This window comes from Heterocephalus glaber, unplaced genomic scaffold, assembly GCF_053883595.1.
Source record: "Heterocephalus glaber isolate CG9 unplaced genomic scaffold, H.glaber_assembly_v1.0 deba00001504, whole genome shotgun sequence".
NCBI lineage: Eukaryota > Metazoa > Chordata > Mammalia > Rodentia > Bathyergidae > Heterocephalus > Heterocephalus glaber.
The window spans coordinates 69846957-69865812 of NW_028258324.1; the positions used below are offsets into that span (position 1 = coordinate 69846957).

The following is an 18856-nucleotide window of genomic DNA, read 5'->3' on the forward strand; positions in this document are numbered from 1 at the left end:
TTATTTTTTCTCTTCTTTATAAAGTCTACCAATCCCTGGTTAAGAAAGTGATGGGGTAAAATAAAACAATTAAACTTAAGTGTGCCTACAGTTTGTAATAGCTAAAGCTTAGAAACAACAGCCCAAGTGCCCATCAACTGGAAACTGGATAAAGAGGATGTGGTTTTTTATAAAATGGAGTACGACTCAGCCATAAAGAACGAGAAACTAGAGACATTTATAGCTCAATGGATGCATATTGAGGCCATCCTCTTAAGTGAAATAAATAAGACACACATGTGTAAGTACCGAATATTTTCTCTAGTGTGAGAAACTGAAAGTGTAAATAAGGATTAAAATGAATAATTGATAATTTGAAATAGGAAGAAAAGGTCCAAAGGGGTGGGGGAAGTGGGAGGGGAAGGGGAAAGGAAAGAAGGGAAAGGAAAAATTATGAGAAAAGAAAAAAATGGAAACAAAGTCTATGTAAATAGGGAAGGGTGGAGGAGTGAAGGGCGCACAGGTAATGGGGAATAAGTAAGAACCAAGATACGTCATGTACAGGTCCAAGCACCCAAGGATAAATGTAAACGTACTGTATACCTAAAATGCACCAATAAAAGAATTTAAGAAAAAAAAAAACTGTGTGCCTATAGGCATTACACTGAAGAGCTCAAAAATTTGAGGAATTACTCTACCAGTGTTTGAAAATTACTATTTGATTCAGCAAAGAAATTATTTCACTGATTGATGAGTAAAGTTCTGATGTATTTTCTTTGTACTTTCATCTTTCTCATTTACACAGATGAAAATACCAACTAACATTCATCTCAGAACTATACTTGAGGAGTCAGCTGCTAAACATTTACCAGCATATCAGTGGAAAATACTAAAAAATACTTCACAAATTTTGATATATAACAACTGGTACAAGGGAAAGAATGTTGGGTTAGCAGTGAAGAGATAAGTTCCAATCATATTTGTGACCTTGAATAACTTACTTCCATAAGTTTTCTATTTCTAAAATGTGGCAGAGGAAAAAAAAACCTAGATAATCTTAAAGGGAATGCACAGAAATATAACAATATACTAAGACTGAGCCAATTAGGGTGGGACATGGTTGTAATTCCAGACTTCAGGAGGATCACAGCGAATTTAGAGGCCAGCTCCTTAGGGTTCGGCACAAGTCCTTTTCTCCTTACATTTAGTGAGGTCTAGCTCACAAAGAAAAGTTCTTTCTGACTTACTCTGACCTCTTTTTCAATCTTTAGCAAAAAAGAGTTTTAGTTACTCATACCTGCTGTCTTTCAGAGTGTCGAGAGTCATCATCAGGGCTACACAGAAATTCAAGCACCTGGCCAAAGAAAAAGTAACCTTTAGGGTATATCAGCTCACATGCAGTAACTATCTTTTTAATACCACCAGTTCATTCACACTCAGCTGTAACAAATACCCCAGGTGTATGTTACCTTCTCAACTGACTGGCCTAGTACCTGAAACATTAGGGTCAAGCACACTAACAACTTAATACTTGCCTTATGCATATATTTCTTTATAGTTTAGAAACATAACTAGAGGGCAGTGCCATCTGTCTTTCTTGACTTTAAGTTCCTTGATACCATGGACAGAGCAAAGCACAGACTTTGTGGTCAGGCCACTTGCATCCGAATCCTAACCATATTAACATATAGTAGTAACATTACTGCTAACAATAACACTTAGTACTTGTTATACTGGATGAGGTTTGTTTGTTTTTTTGGTACCGGGGATCAAACTCACAATCTTGCGCTTAACGAGGCAGGTGCACTGCCACTGTTGGATGACATATTTAATCTCCTCAGGATTCATTTTGAAAATAAGGATAACTGTACCAATTTCAGAGCTGTTAGAAGTTGTATGGATGAGCTTTGGAGCAGCCCCTGGCACTGTGAAGCACTCAGCAAATGCTAGTCATTACCTACTTTCTCTGAACAGCATGAATTTTCTTTGCCACCTATCAATACATAGGGGACATTTAAGGGGGATTAGGAGACGGCTGCAGAGTCAAGCTCATTTGTAATTCATATTTTCTAAAAGTAATCTTTTCTCCAGATGATCATCATATAATCTTACTATCAGTGAAAAGTGGTGATTCTTAAATTAGAACATTCCTGAGCAAAGAATTCTAGGCAATTTAGAGCAACAGAATAACAGAGACAACAGAATGTCCATAAGCTACTCTCTACTACCATTCCATGATACCGGTTGGTTAGCAAAGTCAGGCTACCCAGAACACATCATTAAAATACGCATGCGTACACACACACACACACACACACACACACACACACACACACACCCCTTAATTTGGATCCAAAGCTTAAACAGGCTTCTCCTAGATATGACATTTACCCAATAGTCTGCCATATTAAGAAACAGGATACTGTAATCCAGTGAACATTTTTTTAGCAGCAGTGACCAGACGAAAAACAACTCTGATTCTCACTGCTGAAGACACTTACCTGATCAAAGAGTGTTCTGTTCACAAACAAAGTATTGTCAGGCTTTGCAAGCTGCCGAGCAAGGAAAGTAAAGAGGCACCCTACTTGTGAGGGAGTAAAATCTGAATTCTCCACCATGACCTGGTGAGCAAGAGAGACCACTTATTCATTATGCCATCGGGTTTGTTTAAAAATACACAATTAGGAGGTGGGGGGGCTCATTATTGAAAACTCATGAAAAGATTCCTTTGTTGATTTACAAACATGGTGTTTAATACCATTTAGAGGAGTGTGACTACCTGCATACTCTGAAAGGAAAACAATTAGGTGATTTCTAGCATAATTCTAACACAATGTGGATGAGAGGGCATGTAAGATTTCAAAGAAATATTAATCATGCTTCTCTTTGGGATTCTTAGAGAATCCCTCTAAAATTAATTGTAAATAACCCTACCAAAATCTGTCCATCAGCAAGGGAAGAAGAGAACCACTTTGAAGTTTAAAAGAAAACCCCTGAGTGGAGGCACCCAGCAAGGAAGTCAGCCACAGCACACTTAACAAAGTGAATGGTTTCTGCTTGTTGGCTGGCAGTCCCGGAGCCTGTAGCTTTGTGTAGCTTTTTACAACTTAAAACCACGCCTGGGTATCCAATCACAGTTCTTCCTCTGGTTTAACTCAGCTCCCACCTTCTGCATCCCTCTCTGTGTCAGGCACTATGGTACAGGCACTTTTCTTTTTTTTTTTTTGGTACCAGAGATCGAACTTGGGTCCTTGCACTTGCGCAGCAGGCAGCCAAACCACTGAGCTAAATCCCCAGCTGGTACAGGCACTTTTAAAGAGGATTATGAACTAGATGGTGAGACAAGTACAGGCATCTGAAATAATAGGCACGATATGCTTGTACACGTCGAAAGTCACAAATAATTATGTAAGCATAGTGTGGAAAAAACGTTCACCTAACTGGTTTGGAAAAGAATTTGAAAAGAAAGAAGAATCTCTGATGGGAGATGTCATCAAAGAAGAGTATGAGAAAAAGGACAGACACAGGGAGACAAGTTTACTGGGAGAATTCCAGGCTCCATCCACTACAATGTGGCAGCATGCACGAGGAGGAAGGGAAGATTAGGAAGACTGAAAGAGAAGATTAGGCCTCAAATGTCATCTGAAGGAATCTGAATTTATTCTGTAGAAAACTAAGAAGCTACTGAAAGTAGCTTCAACCAGCAGAGCTGATCATGATCAGTACTGTGTGTAGGAAAATTCCCATGTTGGCAGCATACAGGATAAACAGCAGAAGGAAGAGAAGGCAGCGAGACCAACAAGTGCCTGGAGGGTTCCAGGGAGAGATGAAGGGGTTCTGAACCAGGGCTGGGGTGCTGAAGATGGAAAAAGAACAGGTACAAAGGACTTCAGAGAGAGGAGACAAGTATTCCTATGAATGGCAATATGTTGTGAAAGGAGCATTAGAAAACGACATTTTGAGCATGATTGGCAAGAGGCATAATGATTCCAGTAATGGACAGAATGCAGAAGTTTGGGAGGGAAGATCTTTATTGTTTGGGGCTAACTGGACTCATGGAGGAAACTCTCCTGGCAGTTAGGGGGAGCATTCTGGCACATCACTGAAATGTCCCGGGGGCTCTCTTGTGGGCTGCTAGGGGGGTGAGCTGGGGAGCACCATGGACCCCAGTGTCCGGCAAGCACTGAGGAAGAAGCTGCCAGAGCAGACACCTGAGGCCGAACACTTAAAGAACCAAGTATGTATTTCAAAGCTACGAATGATATTCTCATTCAGACTTTAATATTGAAAAGTTAATTCCTCTGTGATTAAAAACAGCATGGTACTGGCAAAGAAACAGACTTGAGAATCAGTAGAATAGATGTAGAAACAACTCCAGACACACTCAGCCACCTCATCTTTGACAAAGGAGCCAACCACTCTCACTGGAGGAAAGATAGCCTATTTAATAAATGGTGCTGGAAAAACTGGACTTCAACCTGCCAAAGATTAAAACTAGACCCATACCAATAGGTAATGTGAAATAGGAAGAAAAGGGGCAAAGGGAAAAGGAAGTGGGAGGGGTAGGGGAAAGGAAAGAAGGGAATGGGATTAATAGGAGAAAATGGAAAAATAGGAACAAAATCTTTGTAAATAGGGAGGAATGGAGGGGTTGAAGGGAGGGCTGGGCATGGGTGAAAAATAAGAACCAAGAGAGACTATGTAAAGGTGCAAATTTCCAATGATGAATGTCACTGTATTGTATACCTAAAATGTACCAATGATTAGAATTAATAATCGATAATGCAAAATAGGAAGGAAATGTCCAAAGGGGTAGGGATAGTGGGAGGGGCAGGGGAAAGGAAAGAAGGGAAAGGAAAAATGATGAGAAATGGAAAAAATGGAAATAAAGTCTTTGTAAATAGGGAAGGGTGGAGGAGGTGAAGGGAGGGCTAGGAATAGGGAAAAAATAAGAACCAAGATGCATTACGTAAAGGTACAATTCCCAATGAGAAATGTAATTGTGTTGTATACCTACAATGTACCAATAAAAGAATTTAACAAACAAACAAACAAACAAAAAACTAGACCCGTACCTATCACCATGCACTAAACTAAGATCGAAGTGGATTAAAGATCTAAATATTAAGACAGAAACACTAAACTTCCTGGAAGGTAAGTTAGGTATAACTCTGGAAGACATTGGCATAGGAAAAAACTTTATGAGCAAAACCTCAGTAGCACGGGAACTAGTACAAAGAATCAACAACTGGGATCTCATCTTGTTAAAAAGCTTCTGCACTGCAAGAGAAACCACCAACAGAGCTAAGAGACAACCTACAGTGTGAGAAAAAATTTTCAGCAGCTGTACCTCAGATAATGGACTACTATCTAGAATATATAAAGAAAAAAATATGTAACTGAAAAAAATCAGACTCCCCAAATTCAAAGACCCAATTCAAAAATGGGCATCTGAAATGAATAGACATTTCTCAAAGAAGTAACAGCAGCAAATAAACATATGAAAAAATGGTCATCTCTGATCATTCAAGAGATGATGAAAACAACACTGAGATTCCACCCCACCCCAGAAAGAATGGCTGCTATCAAGAAATCAACAAATAACAAATGTTGGCGGGGCTGTGGGGAGAAAGCAACCCTTCTCCATTGTTGGCGGGAGTGCAGACTGGTGCAACCACTGTGGAAATCAGTATGGAGATACCTCAAAGAACTAGGGCTGGAGGTCCCATTTGACCCAGCTATTCCCCTGCTGGGGATCTTCCCAAAAGAATTAAAAGAATCGTACCACAGCGATATATGTGCACCCATGTTTATAGCTGCACAATTCACAATAGCGAAAGCTTGGAAACAGCCCAAATGCCCATGAACTGGAAACTGGATAAAGAAGATGTGAGGTTTTTAAAAAATAAAATGGAGTATTACTCAGCCATAAAGAATGAGAAACTAGAGATAGTTATAACTAAATGGATGGATACTGAGGCCATACTCTTAAGTGAAATAAATAGGACACATGTAAATACTGAATAGTTTCTCTGATGTGAGAAACTGAAAGTGTAAATAAGGATTAAAATGATTAAAATGAATAATTGATAATTTGAAATAGGAAGAAAAGCCTCAAAGGGGTAGGGGAAGTGGGATGGGAAGGGGAAAGAAAAGAAGGGAAAGGAAAAATTATGAGAAAAGAAAAAATGGAAACAAAGTCTTTGTAAATAGGGAAGAGTGGAGGGGGTGAAGGGAGGGCAGGGAATGGGGAAAAAATAAGAACCAAGATTCATCATGTACGGGTACAAGCACCCAATGATAAATGTAAATGTATCGTTTACCTAAAATGTACCAATGAAAGAATTAGAGGAAAAAAATAAATAAAATGTCCCGAGTTCCCTCTTTCCATGCTCTGCTCAGAGGTGGGCCTGAGTGGCGGAGGTGGGGGAGTTAGATCATGGACTTTGCCCTCAGAAGACACTAATGCTGGTTTTGAGGAGTTAGCTCCCTTGAGGTGGTAAGGATGAGCCGACCCTGAATCTCTCTGGCTTCCTGGCTTGCCCTGTCATCTCTCCCTGCCCCGTGCACTCCCACAGTGATGCCACTGTACCGTGCTGCAGCCGACAGGGCCCTCACCAGGGGCCAAACACACAGGTGGCCCAATCTTCAGCTTTCAGCCTCTAAAACTATGAGCTAAATTGACCTCTCGTTAAAGTGTTCAGCCTTAGTTTCTTATGGTAACAGAAAATTAACTAATGTGTGCTCCAGCATCTATTCTTCCTTCTTAACTTAGAAACCTAAATTTTAGCTAGTGTATGGTTATCCAGAATACAGATTACATTCCTCAACTTCTTTCCGCAGCTAAGGGCCATCTGTCAAAGTTCTGTACAATATGATTAAGCAGAACTATAGTAGGTAACTTCTAAGAAGTTTCCTCAAAGAGACAAAAACGTTTCCTTCTGCATCTCTTTCTGCATTCAGATTCACTAGAATGCAAAGTTGAGGGCTGGCGCCTGAGCAGCCATTTTGGACCAGAAGACAAAAATCATATACTAAGTAAGACAGAAGGAAATCCATTTCTGCTAAGTTTATAAAGCCACTCCTGCCTACCTCCATGCTCATATGAGAAAAAATTAATTCCCACCACAACTTATTGTCATGTTGAGTTTTCTCTCACAGCAGAACTTAATTCCAACTTATCTACTAGGAGGCCATAGGTCAATATTAGATAGAGAAGACACGACTTGTGGTAGGGAGGACATTTAAGAAGGTACATGGGTAATGTAAGTGAGAATTCTCCATACTAACCACTCAGGTCAAACAGGCATTATCTGAGTATTCAGCAATCACTGCCTATGTTACAAGGCCAATAAACAGCTCAAATAAGATAATGTACATACTAGCATGTGCTTGGGAAATTATAAAGAACTATTATAAATGTAATATAATGATGCTATGCGCAAACTAGAGATCACTTCAATTTTGGTCTCTTGTCCAAAATAATCTAGAAGTCATGAAAAGGAAGAAACATCTATTTTACAGCCAGATGAACAGAATAAGCTTTCAATTAAAGAGGAGAAAGTAGCCTGCTAAAAGTCATGCAAACAGAAAGGACAAGAACCTGTCTCTGCACTCATTCATTAGCAACAGCATAAACCTCAAAAGAGTGCCACTGAATCTAGTTAGATTCAGATAAGGATGATATCTCTGTATACCTCAAATTATTCTTAGTGTCACCATGGCACTGCCATAGCAATGGTGTGATGATGGATAGAGACAGATTATGATTTTCCACATTTGTTACTTTCTCAAAGCACTCTAAAGTTAGCCTATTATTACCCATAATTGAACTCATGTGCATTTCTCAAGTAGTACCCAGATCCCCAGCATCCAATCTAAAGCTGAGATATATTAAATTTTTTCATCAATGAATGATTAGCATTTCATTCAGCTCTTAAGGCCCAAGACACTATAATAAAACTTTAAGATATGATTGCAACAGTCTATGCCCATACCACCCTGAATGTATCCAATCTCATCAGATATGACTGCAACAAATTACTTTGATAAACAATATTATTTTAGAACTGGCAATGAAACAATTTATCATAATATAATATTAGTATAAAGACATAATCTTTGCTTACCTTCAACAAAATATCCACAATTCGCTGTTGATATTCCACAGCTTGCTTATCATTTTTAAAATCTTCAAAGGTCTAAAAAGGAGAAAGAAATTTTAAAAAGTAATTATTATTTGCAAATTTTAGTAGGAACCAAGTTATTAAATTCTTGTGGACAAAATCTAACTAAATTCCCAAATAAGAATACCATTCTCATCAAGTTTTTCTTTATATATATTAATATATATTTAATATATTTTAATATATTTTTTCTTTACATATTTTGAATGATAATTTTTCTTTTAGGGAGCCAGGTAGAAAGCTACAGCATTTAATATTTCATGGTATTCTAAGGTCTTAACTAAAAACCAATGTGAAGGGTGGGGAATTTGGCTCAGTGGTGCCGCGCCTGCCTCGCAAGTGCAAGGTCCTGAGTTCAATCCCTGGTACTGAAAAAAAAAACAACAACAATGTAAAGTATATAAACACAGTGGTTATCACACAACCAAAAAGCACTTGAGAAAGGAAGTACAGTATTAAGGCAAATTCTACAAGCAAATAAAAGAGAAAGAATGCTAATAGTAAAAGGCAATTTGGGAGCAAAGGTCTGAGAATAGAAGGATAAAAAAAATGCCACATCCTCAGTCATCATTCACTCTGCTACTTGGCAATAAATGAAATGAGTTCATTAACTGTCATGAAAAACAATTTACGTAATTCCCATGACAATTTAGAAAAACTAATGTTCAGTGATAGGCATTTTAAAAATTAAGACAAAACTGTGCAAATGTTAAAATTCTTAAGCCTGTTCACAAGGATTAGGTATCTTACTCTCAAAACACTGCCAAGTACAGCAGTCTTTTTATCTCATGTTCCTGTTCAAGTAGATCCAAAAATGTTTTGTATATAATCCGCATCAAGGTAAATGGCAGCACTGGATTCTGTCTGGCAATATATGATAACAGCATGTCATACAAATGCCTAGTGCCCACAGGATTCATATATGAAGGAAATGAAATGGAAGCTGTTATCAACAAGTTGAAATAAACATGTTTGCAGAGTAGAAAGAATGATGAAAGACTTGAAAATCTTTCCGATGGCTTTCACTTAGCACCTTTCATTCTGAGAAATGTTTAATCCACAAAGGAGTAATTTACTGCTTTTTTCTTGATCAAGAAAAAGAAAATATATTCTTTATATATATTTATATATTTTTATATATTTATATATACAAAGAATATATAGAGAGAGATTTTTTTAAAAAAGAAATTTCATTGCCAGGGACTTTCAAGGCTACATCATAGTTCTGTTCAAACCAGAATACTTGTTCTTGACGTGAGCCACAAATTTCCCCAACTTCTCCAAAATATCTTTGCTCTTTTTTTTTTTTTTTGGTACCGGGGATCAAACTTGGGACCTTGTGCTTGCAAGGCAAGCAGCAGCACTACTGAGGCTAAATCCCTGGCCCACCTTTGCTCTTAGTAGCATTACTTCCCTTCTTTTTCCTGTCTGGCATCCAAAAGGTTCTTAACAAAAGACTGCTAAATTGTTTAGTGAGTTATTTACAACGAAAAATAAAATACTTTAAACTTTTTTTTCCCCAACTAGTCTGATATGCTGCCAGCTAGTTGAGAAAAGCTGAAATGAGTTGCCAAGGAGATTGTAGGAATTGGAAGGCTCAACCAGAAGATATTTTTATGTTTCTGTGGGTTAAATATGACCCTACTTGAAGACAGGAAGATAGACAAGAAAATTTCTCAGTTCCATCTTCTGATTTATGAGAACACACTCCTCCCCACCCCCATGCCAGGTGAGATGTCACTCTGCAGAATATTGTGGGGACTTATCTGCAATACAAGTGGTATTCAACTAGAACCCAAATCCATGGAGAATTAACCAATGTATTAAAAATGACAGCAATGACAACAAGTCAGAAAGAATTTTCTTAGCCATTTTCCTTTTGGCAGCATGTAGACACTGCTTTGAAACAGAGACTCAAAGTTTGTTTCTATAAATATAATTAAGTGGTGACATACTAGTGTGAATGTTATGATACATATAATGACATATTTTAGTGGTAGTTAACAACTGTCACCAAATGGCACATCATTCCTAGAACATTATCATTTCACAAAGATGCTTCTAAATATTCAATGTTTGTTACAAGAATAATAAGTGATGATATCCTAATGGAGAATTATAGTTTGTGAAGTATAAAAGTGAACCCCAAACTGAAGTTCAAAGTCATCTGAGTATAAAATCTTCCTTCTGTAGTTCCTTCAAAATTACAGGGTTTCTGGATGGGTAATGATCTTAAATTAAATCCTAATCTAGGGGGCAGCAAACATTGCTTGTAAAGGGTCAGGAAGTAAACATTTCAGGCCCTGAAGGCTACATGTTGTCTCTATCATATAGTCTTTTTCTTCATTTACACAATTTTTTTTTTTTTTTTTTTGGTACTAGGGATCAAATTTGGGACCTTGCGCTTGGAAAGCAGGTGGCGGAACCACTGAGCTAAATCCCTGGCCCCCATTTTCACAACTCTTAAATATATCAAAAACATTCTTAGTTCACACAGGCTATGGGTTAAATTTTAGGAGTTGGGTTAGTCCCTGTCCTAATCTCTTCACACACACCCTAAAAGACCCCTCTGTAATAAAAAAGCAAAACAAGTAACCCACAATCCAGGATAATGGAAAAACTAGAAGAATAACAAATACTACAAACTTCAACCTATACGTAAGGGGAAAAATAAAAATATTCCACATTAGCAGGATCGGTTCCAAAGCATACAACACTAAAGAGATTGTTTAGAAGAAAGTAGATTATGACAAGGTTCTAGTGGTAGTAGAACACCTGTAACACCCAATAGAGTTCACTCCACAAGGAAGAAGCATCCATCTGGGTAAGGAAATACTGAGATCAGGCCTGAGACCTGGTAGATCAGAGCCCTGGCTATCAGGAATATCAAAGGAAGGGGTCTGGAAAGTATGGATCAGAGGTAAAAGTGAAACAGGCCTTTTGTAATAAAAGGAGAAACCTTAGAGCAGGCAAACATTCCTTAGAATCTTAGTGGGGAAGGCTTAGTGAATGGTAAAGACAGAAGTAAGTCAAAACAAGATAAAGTAAAGGGGGGGAGATGAAATACTCCCCTCACTTGCACTGAATTTCTTGTGTGGACATATTTTTATTTCATATACACCTAAATATGGAGTTGCTGGATCATATTTAAGCAAATCCTTTAACACCTTGGTATTCCCACTGTTACTATCCTATTTCAAGCCACCATTATCTATTTAAATTACTACAAACATTTGCTAGCAGATCTCATTGCCTCCAGTCTTACCACATTTCAATACATTTTCCATATGCTATGATCTAAATGTTTTTGCCTCCTGCCCTGAAATTCATGTTGAAAACCTAATAACCAGTGTGATAGCATTAGGAGGTGGAGCTTTTGGGAAGTGACTGGATCACAAGGGCAATCATGAGTCGAATTGGAGACCTTATAAAAGAGGCCCCAGAAAGATCCCCTGCCATGTTGCTTCCACCTTGTGAGGGAACAGTGAGAAGGCACAATCCATGAACCAGGGGGTGGGCCCCCAACAGACAATCTGCCCACGGGTGATCTTGGACTTGTTCGCTTTCAGAGAATAAATTTCTGTTTATAAGTCACCCAGTCTACAGTTATACAGTTGGTTATAACTGTCCACTGTGAAAGTCACAAGGAATCTTTTAAAAGTACAAATCATGACATTCTTCTCCCTAAAAGACTTCAATGGCTACCTACTGCCATAGTATAGAGTTCAAATTTCTTACTACAAATTCAGGACTCTTTCTTGTATGCCTGGCACTCTGGATTTGTGTCCTTCTGAGCTTTTCCACACATTTAAATATGTAGGCCTACTAATTTTTAAAAACTGTTTGATACCTATTGCTTTGTCTCATTTCCAGTCCTTTTTATATGTTCTGACCTTTTTCCTAGAATATCTTTCCCTATTCTTCACCTAGCTTCTATCATCTTTGAGCCTCAGCATGGACATCCATTTCATGCAGAACCTTCCCTAGCCCTTCTCAGGTGCCCCCTCCTAAGTATTCCAACAGCACACTGCACTCCTGCTAAGGCATGTGTTACACTGTGCTATATTACTATCTGGATCCACTTCCTCCTCAAGGGCAGGGGTTACAGCCTGTCAGCCACGTTTGCATCCCTTACTTAGTACAGCATTCCCCGACATAGGCGATATACTAAGCACTCAAATATTTGCCAACCAAATGAAAGAGCGATTGTTTTGCAACCTTATTATAAATCCCAATATCATAATTCAAATAGCCTAATTCTTCACATGTTTCAAAGCTACCACAGCCCTTTAAAAAATTAGGTAAAATTGTGTTTTCTGTACCACTCTTTGAAAATCTCCTGCCCTAATATTGCCTGTTTCTTTTTTCCTAAGTGCCATTCAGTACTCTTGTACTCACCTGTGGATTTCTAAGATCTCCCAAACCTGACTTCTAGTTCTGAGTTTCTCTTCCCTGTTCCCTGTGCAATTAAAGTTATTGCTTTGGAATAAAGATTTTCAAATGAAATAAATTCAATAATAACATTCTGATGAGGACTCACCTTTTGAAAAATAATTAATTATAGTATTCTACTTATAAAAGTAGTCATAGTGAAATCTGCCCCATCCTACCGAGTTAACCATTACTAACAATTATGCATAATTCCTTGTCTTTTTTTCCCTTCAAATATTGAGTGCAAATGTGTGTTTTACATAGTTTTGTGCCTTATGCTTTCACTACATACTATAAGCACTTCCTATCATAGTAAAAGCTTTAAAAAACAATAACTACAATATTATTTAATTGGGAGGATTCATCATGTTTTATACATTATTCCCCTAGGGACATTTTCACAGAAAACCTGGCTCATCCAAATTCATCTCTAATTAAACATGTATGAAGTGTTTTTTCAGCAGGAAGCTTCTTTTTTCAATTTCAACTCGTTATTCCCACCATCATCACCACACTGCTCTCAGATTCTTCATTCATATGGTTTGCCAGATAACAGAACCAGGTAATCCTGCTGTCTTTAACTTTTTATGAATGCACTTTAGAGACAAGACAGACAGACAGATAGAAAAGGGAAGAAGGGATATAAAGAACTAGAGAGAAAATACAAGTGCTACAACAAAATCAAATATTTGAAAACTTTACTTACTGCTAAGGCATAAAAACTGTATCCACATGAAGATTATTTTTCTTTCTAGGAAAAGCAAATTTACCACTCTGGATTCTGTGAAAACATCTTAAAATCAAACAATGTCTCTTACCAAGGCCAACACATTTAGGAATTCTCTTGTGTCAAAATGTAGCAAAGTCCGAACATAAGGATAGATTTCTTCCTCCGGGGATGCTTCTGCTGAATGCAGGCGAATCAGAAATTCAAAAACCTACAAGTTAAAACCAATCATTAACTATTTTCTCATCTTACCTATCATCTCACTGAAGCAATTATTTTCTCTGGATAAAATAAAAGCAGGCTGAATTCAGTTTAAATTGACACTGTGGGGTTTTTTTCATTAAGTTTATTTGTACATTTTAGGTATATAATACAGTTACATTCACCATTGGGATCTTGTACTTTTACATGATGTATGTTGGTTCTTATTTTTTCCCCATTCCCCTGCCCTCCCTTCACTCCCTCTACCCTTCCTTATTTATAAAGACTTTGTTTCCATTTGTTTCTTTTCTCATATTTTTTCTTTTCCCTTCTTTCCTTTGCTCTGCCCCTCCCACTTCCCCTACTCCTTTAGACCTTTTCTTCCTATTTCACATTATCAATTATACATTTTGATCCTTATTTACACTTTTAGTTTTTCACACCAGAGAAACTATTCGGTATTTACACGTGTGTCCTATTTATTTCACTTAAGAGTATGGCCTCAATATGCATCCATTTAGCTATAAATGTCTCCAGTTTCTCGTTGTTTATGGCTGAGTAGTACTCCATTTCATAAAAAAACCCCCCCAAAAAACACATCTTTAACCAATCTCCAGTTGATGGGCACTTGGGCTGTTTCCAAGCTTTAACTATTACGAACTGTGCTGCTATGAACATGGGTGCACATATATTGCTGTGGTATGATTCTTTTAATTCTTTTGGGAAGATACCCAGCAGGGGACTACCTGGGTCAAATGGGACCTCTAAGCCTAGCTGATTGAGGTATCTCTATATTGATTTCCACAGTGGTTGCACCAGTCTGCACTCCCACCAAAGATACTGTGTTTTAAATTCTCTCCAAAATCCCCTCAGCTAAAACTGTTGACATTAGGGATAGTACACAGGTGCTCTCCTTCCTACACAGGCCATCGTTCCTGAGCCAAGAGCACTCTTCATCTGCAATCTGTCTTCAGCACATCTTAACAAGAGGTGTATATAGTAAAAAGTATGGAAACAGCACCAACCTGGTTTTTAACCAAGGGAACAAGATCTTCAGAGATGTCACCAAGGGGATAGGCACGGCCTGCCAGACAACAGCTAGAAGAAAAGAATAAGAAGCTACATAAAGATCCACAGACTTGTGAAGGGCTAACTTTCAAGTGAGTAACACACTGTTTCTCAAACCTGAGGTCCAAGTACAATTTTGAAACAGGCTCAGCTTTTCTTAGTTAGATCAAGTTTAAAACCAGATCACTGCTACTATAAAAAACCATATTGTTGGGCCGGGGATTTAGCTCAGTGGTTCTGCTGCCTGTCCTGCAAGTGCAAGGACCTGAGTTCAATCCTCAGTACCAAAAAAAAAAACAACAAAAAACCATATTGCAAACACATTGTATATTTCAAAAAGCTAGCTGGGTGTGGTGGCACATGCCTGTAATCCCAGAACTTGGGAGGCTGAGGCAGGAGGATTTGCTGTGAGTTGAGGCCAGCCTGGAAGGCCAGCCAAACCTACATAGCAGGACCTTGCCTCAAAAACAAAGAAAAGAAAAATCTAGAAGTAAGGCTTTTGAATGTTTTCCCCATAAAGAAAAGATAAATATTTTAGGAGATAGCTAGGCTTACCCTGATTTAAACATTATACAAGATACACATTCATCAAAACCATCACATGGTAACCCATATGTAAGCTTTTATATATTGATTTAAAAACTTTTTAAAAAGATGATGTTCAGTTCAGGAAATGGGAGATGGTAATGGTGGTTAAGTAACCCATCCTATGACTGAGTTAAGGGCTTTCACGTCTGCCTATCTGCACTACAGGGACGGCAAGAATATAAGGCTCTATCAAAAGGCCTTCTACTTGGCATCTAATGAACTTGATGGCACTGTCCAACCATGATTTACCTGTCAGAAGCCTGATGTTCTCAGGGAATTTTATTTTATTTTTATTTTTGGGTACCAGGGATTGAACTTGGGACCTTGCGCTTCTGAGGCAGGCGGTGGCACCACTGAGCCAAATCTCTGGCCCAAGTGACTTTTAAAACTAGTGGCTTCAAGGATGGGTTAAAGATGAGGAATGAGCTTGTCTAACAAATGTCTGGAAAATATCTGCACTAGGACGATCCTTCAAGGACAGTTACAATCTGAGAAGAAATCTAGCCTAGAGTTTTACCTCAGAGTCAGACTTTATGGTTTCTTTACTTGCCTTGTGGGCTAAATTATTACAAATGTCTTCTGAATATGTCTTCCTTTTTCCTATTTTTTTAATTTGAGGGAAGGGGGTGGATTTTAGCATCTTTGAACCAATAGTGATTTTTAATCTTAGATTAGAGACACTGGATACTAGTGCATTCTAAAGAGTTTAAAGTTCGGATGATAAAGCACTAGGTAACACTGTTATGTACTTCCTCACTAAAGAATCAATGTGACAAGTATAAAACAGGTGTTGCATTTAACTCTGATGCTGGAGAGGAGCTAAAATGAGGCTGAGCTAAAATGATGCTCTAGCAGGTTCTGCTGCTCTCCTACCTTTGCTGCTTCATTGTGAAAAGTTCTACCAGCATCCATTCTGAGCCTACACAGTCTATAACATTCCAGTTTCACCTCTGTCACTAATTTCTTCATGATTTCAACAAACCTCTTGCCCTTACGTGTAAAACAGAGGTGACACATATCCCACAGAGTTTCTGGTAGCAAAGGTAAAATGTTCTTTATCAGGGTTTCTCAATCACAGCCTTACTGATAGTTTAGGCCACTTCATTCTTCATTGTAGGGTTTATCCTGTGCATTGTGGGATGTTTAGTAGTATCCTTCACCTCTGTTCCTTAGATCAAAGTAGCATCCCCTTCCTAGCCCTCGTTGGGATAACAAAAAAATGTCTTTAGACATTGTCAAACCCAAGAGCTACTACTGTTCTATATCTATATCTATATCAAGAGAGACAACAGTACTTCTTAAAATACAGGGAAAAAAATACAAAAGGAACATAGGCACAGATAAATAAAAATCTCTTACCTAATATATACGAGAAGCTTGTTGCCCATAACAACTTGCTCATCTAAAATAGAAGGAAAAATAACATCAGTAGCTCTCTCTCAAAACCTTTTCAGAAATATAATCTTTATATATAGAAATAAAAAATGAAGTGTGACATTAAAGGTGAGGGAAATATACTTCCAAGTAACAGAAAATTGACAAGCCCAGATTAACTTTGTTTCTTGATTTCCATTAGGTTTTATCCAGAGATATAACATCCATACGAGTTATTCAAGGTCACATGTAGGTCTGAGGCAGAAATCTATGTATTGTTAGTTTAACCTCTACCTTGGGGCCAGGGGCAGGTGTACAGCAGACAGTGAGTTGATGAATTATAGATCATGGCTGGTTAACTAATATGAAGGTATACTTACGTCTTCTCTATTATTTATTTGTTTGATCATGAGAGATAGATCTGGCTAACATTCAGGCTGGCCTTGAACGCACAATCCTCCTGCCTCAGTTTCCTGAGTAGTGGGGATTACAGGTCTGTGCCTAGCTATTTCTTCTCATTTCTAACATGGACTTTCACTACCCACCGTGCTCTAGGGTTGAGAAGGACACTGTTCCCAAATGTTTAAAGTAATAACCTCTGATAAATGATCATTTGGGCTTTTTCTAGTCTAACATGTCAAACATGTAAGAGTCCAGTGTATGATGATATAAGCCTATTTCTTTTAGCAAAGTATATCAGAAAGATAATTAGGTCAATTTTTAGGTGAAGGGGTCAAAGGCAAAAGGGAGTAGAGTAGGAACACCAGGAAGGGTGAAGTGATCGGGACTGTGTACAGTGTACAGACTGCAGACTTGTGTTGGTAAGAATGATGGGCTGGAGTCTGAAAGAAGAATGAAAAGTCTGTTACATGAATACTGGCTATAATGCAAACAAATACAGAGTACATCTTTTATCTTTTCACTAATCCTTCACAAATACGTTACTCTTAAGAGCAGGGAGTCTGTGTTATCTCTTCATTTCCAGCACCCAGTATAGTATCTGGCACATAAGTAATTGACTATAGCACATGCATGGTGAACTCAAATGATAAATGCTTCAATTTCTATAATGCTTTGCTTTCTAGTACTATATCTTCTTTTAGACAATTTTCTCTTGTAGAAGTTCAACAACTCCATTCAGATTTTCAATACTACACTCCACATTCACTTCTGGTAAATACATATGTAAAAACCAATTTTCAAGTCTGTTTAAGAAAGATTGGACTGAGGGGTGCTATTGGGTATGAGAGATTAAGACCATACAAAACAACTCTCCCTGCCTTTACTCTTTCAGAAAAAAAGGAACAAAACCTGGCCATCACACAAAAAGTACCTGAAGTTACTGAAGAGTGAAAAGAAGCATAAAATCTAGTGAGGAATTCAGAATTACTTGGGGAGAGAGAGGTAGCCATACTTTCCCCCCTTCTGTGGCTTTTCCCCGTGGGTAAAAATACTCTGGATTGCACACGCTAGATGGCAAGCAGTCTTTCTGGCCTCAGGGAAAGAATGAAGGAACCCCAAAAGGGAAGGAGTCAAAGAGGGGAATCCTCAAATGGTCTGCCTATACCTCTGACTGACCCCTAAACTACCATGCAGGAAAGACTCCAAGCAGCTCAGCCAAAGACAAAAGATCAAAGCTCTCACTGAGCAGTGGGGACAACAGGGAGTCTTCCACATAAACTACCATCACTGTGGCTCTGAGGCTGAGATGTAGAACAGCTTGTGTGACAAGCATGGTGGGGCTGGGGACTCACATGAAAAAAGCAGTAAGTTTCTGGCCAGAGGAACTAGAAAACAGAAGTTGGGAAACATGAACAGTTACAAGATAGAGGAACTCTTTCGAAGAAAGGAGCCAGAGGAAAGACTCACATACCACTGGCCCAATTGCTGATCAACCCCTGGACCACACATGTGGATCAGAATCAAAGTATACCAGCTAAAGGCAAATGAGCCAAGAGGAGACTGGAGTTGTCACATGGGAAATAACGTGCAATTTAAATTTAGCCAAGATTACCTGATAAAGGAAAAAATACCCAGTGGAAAAAAATAATAAAATCCTGAATTTCTACAATGTAACACACAACAACAGAATACAATCCAAAACTGTCATAGTCAGAGGCCCTTTAGGGACAAAGGAAAAACTTCTGAGCCCTTACCCTTTCACTCATTAAAATCATGATTTGTCAGACTGGCAGGTCTGTGGACGCCCTACCGAGGTCGCCAGTGGCACGGAACACGCTGAATCAGCCCACTGCAGATAGGCAACCACCTGGTTCCACACTACAAAGACTCAGAGGACACT

General features: G+C 38.4%; 1 protein-coding gene across 8 annotated transcripts in view; it reads right to left on the minus strand.

Annotated features, from left to right (window-relative positions):
• The window catches only part of Vps8 (VPS8 subunit of CORVET complex), a 228157-nt gene that overhangs the window by 109087 nt on the left and 100214 nt on the right, over nucleotides 1-18856 (minus strand). For all 8 annotated transcript variants that reach the window (XR_015441160.1, XM_087187025.1, XM_087187022.1 and 5 more), the window contains 6 exons: nucleotides 16540-16582; nucleotides 14550-14622; nucleotides 13415-13534; nucleotides 8109-8180; nucleotides 2481-2600; nucleotides 1277-1333 (listed from right to left, as the gene is read on the minus strand). Coding sequence is in view for 7 of the 8 variants with exons in the window: in XM_087187025.1 (XP_087043151.1) it covers nucleotides 1277-1333; nucleotides 2481-2600; nucleotides 8109-8180; nucleotides 13415-13534; nucleotides 14550-14622; nucleotides 16540-16582 (485 nt within the window). In the remaining variant the exon portion in view is untranslated. The remainder of the gene's footprint in view (nucleotides 1-1276; nucleotides 1334-2480; nucleotides 2601-8108; nucleotides 8181-13414; nucleotides 13535-14549; nucleotides 14623-16539; nucleotides 16583-18856) is intronic.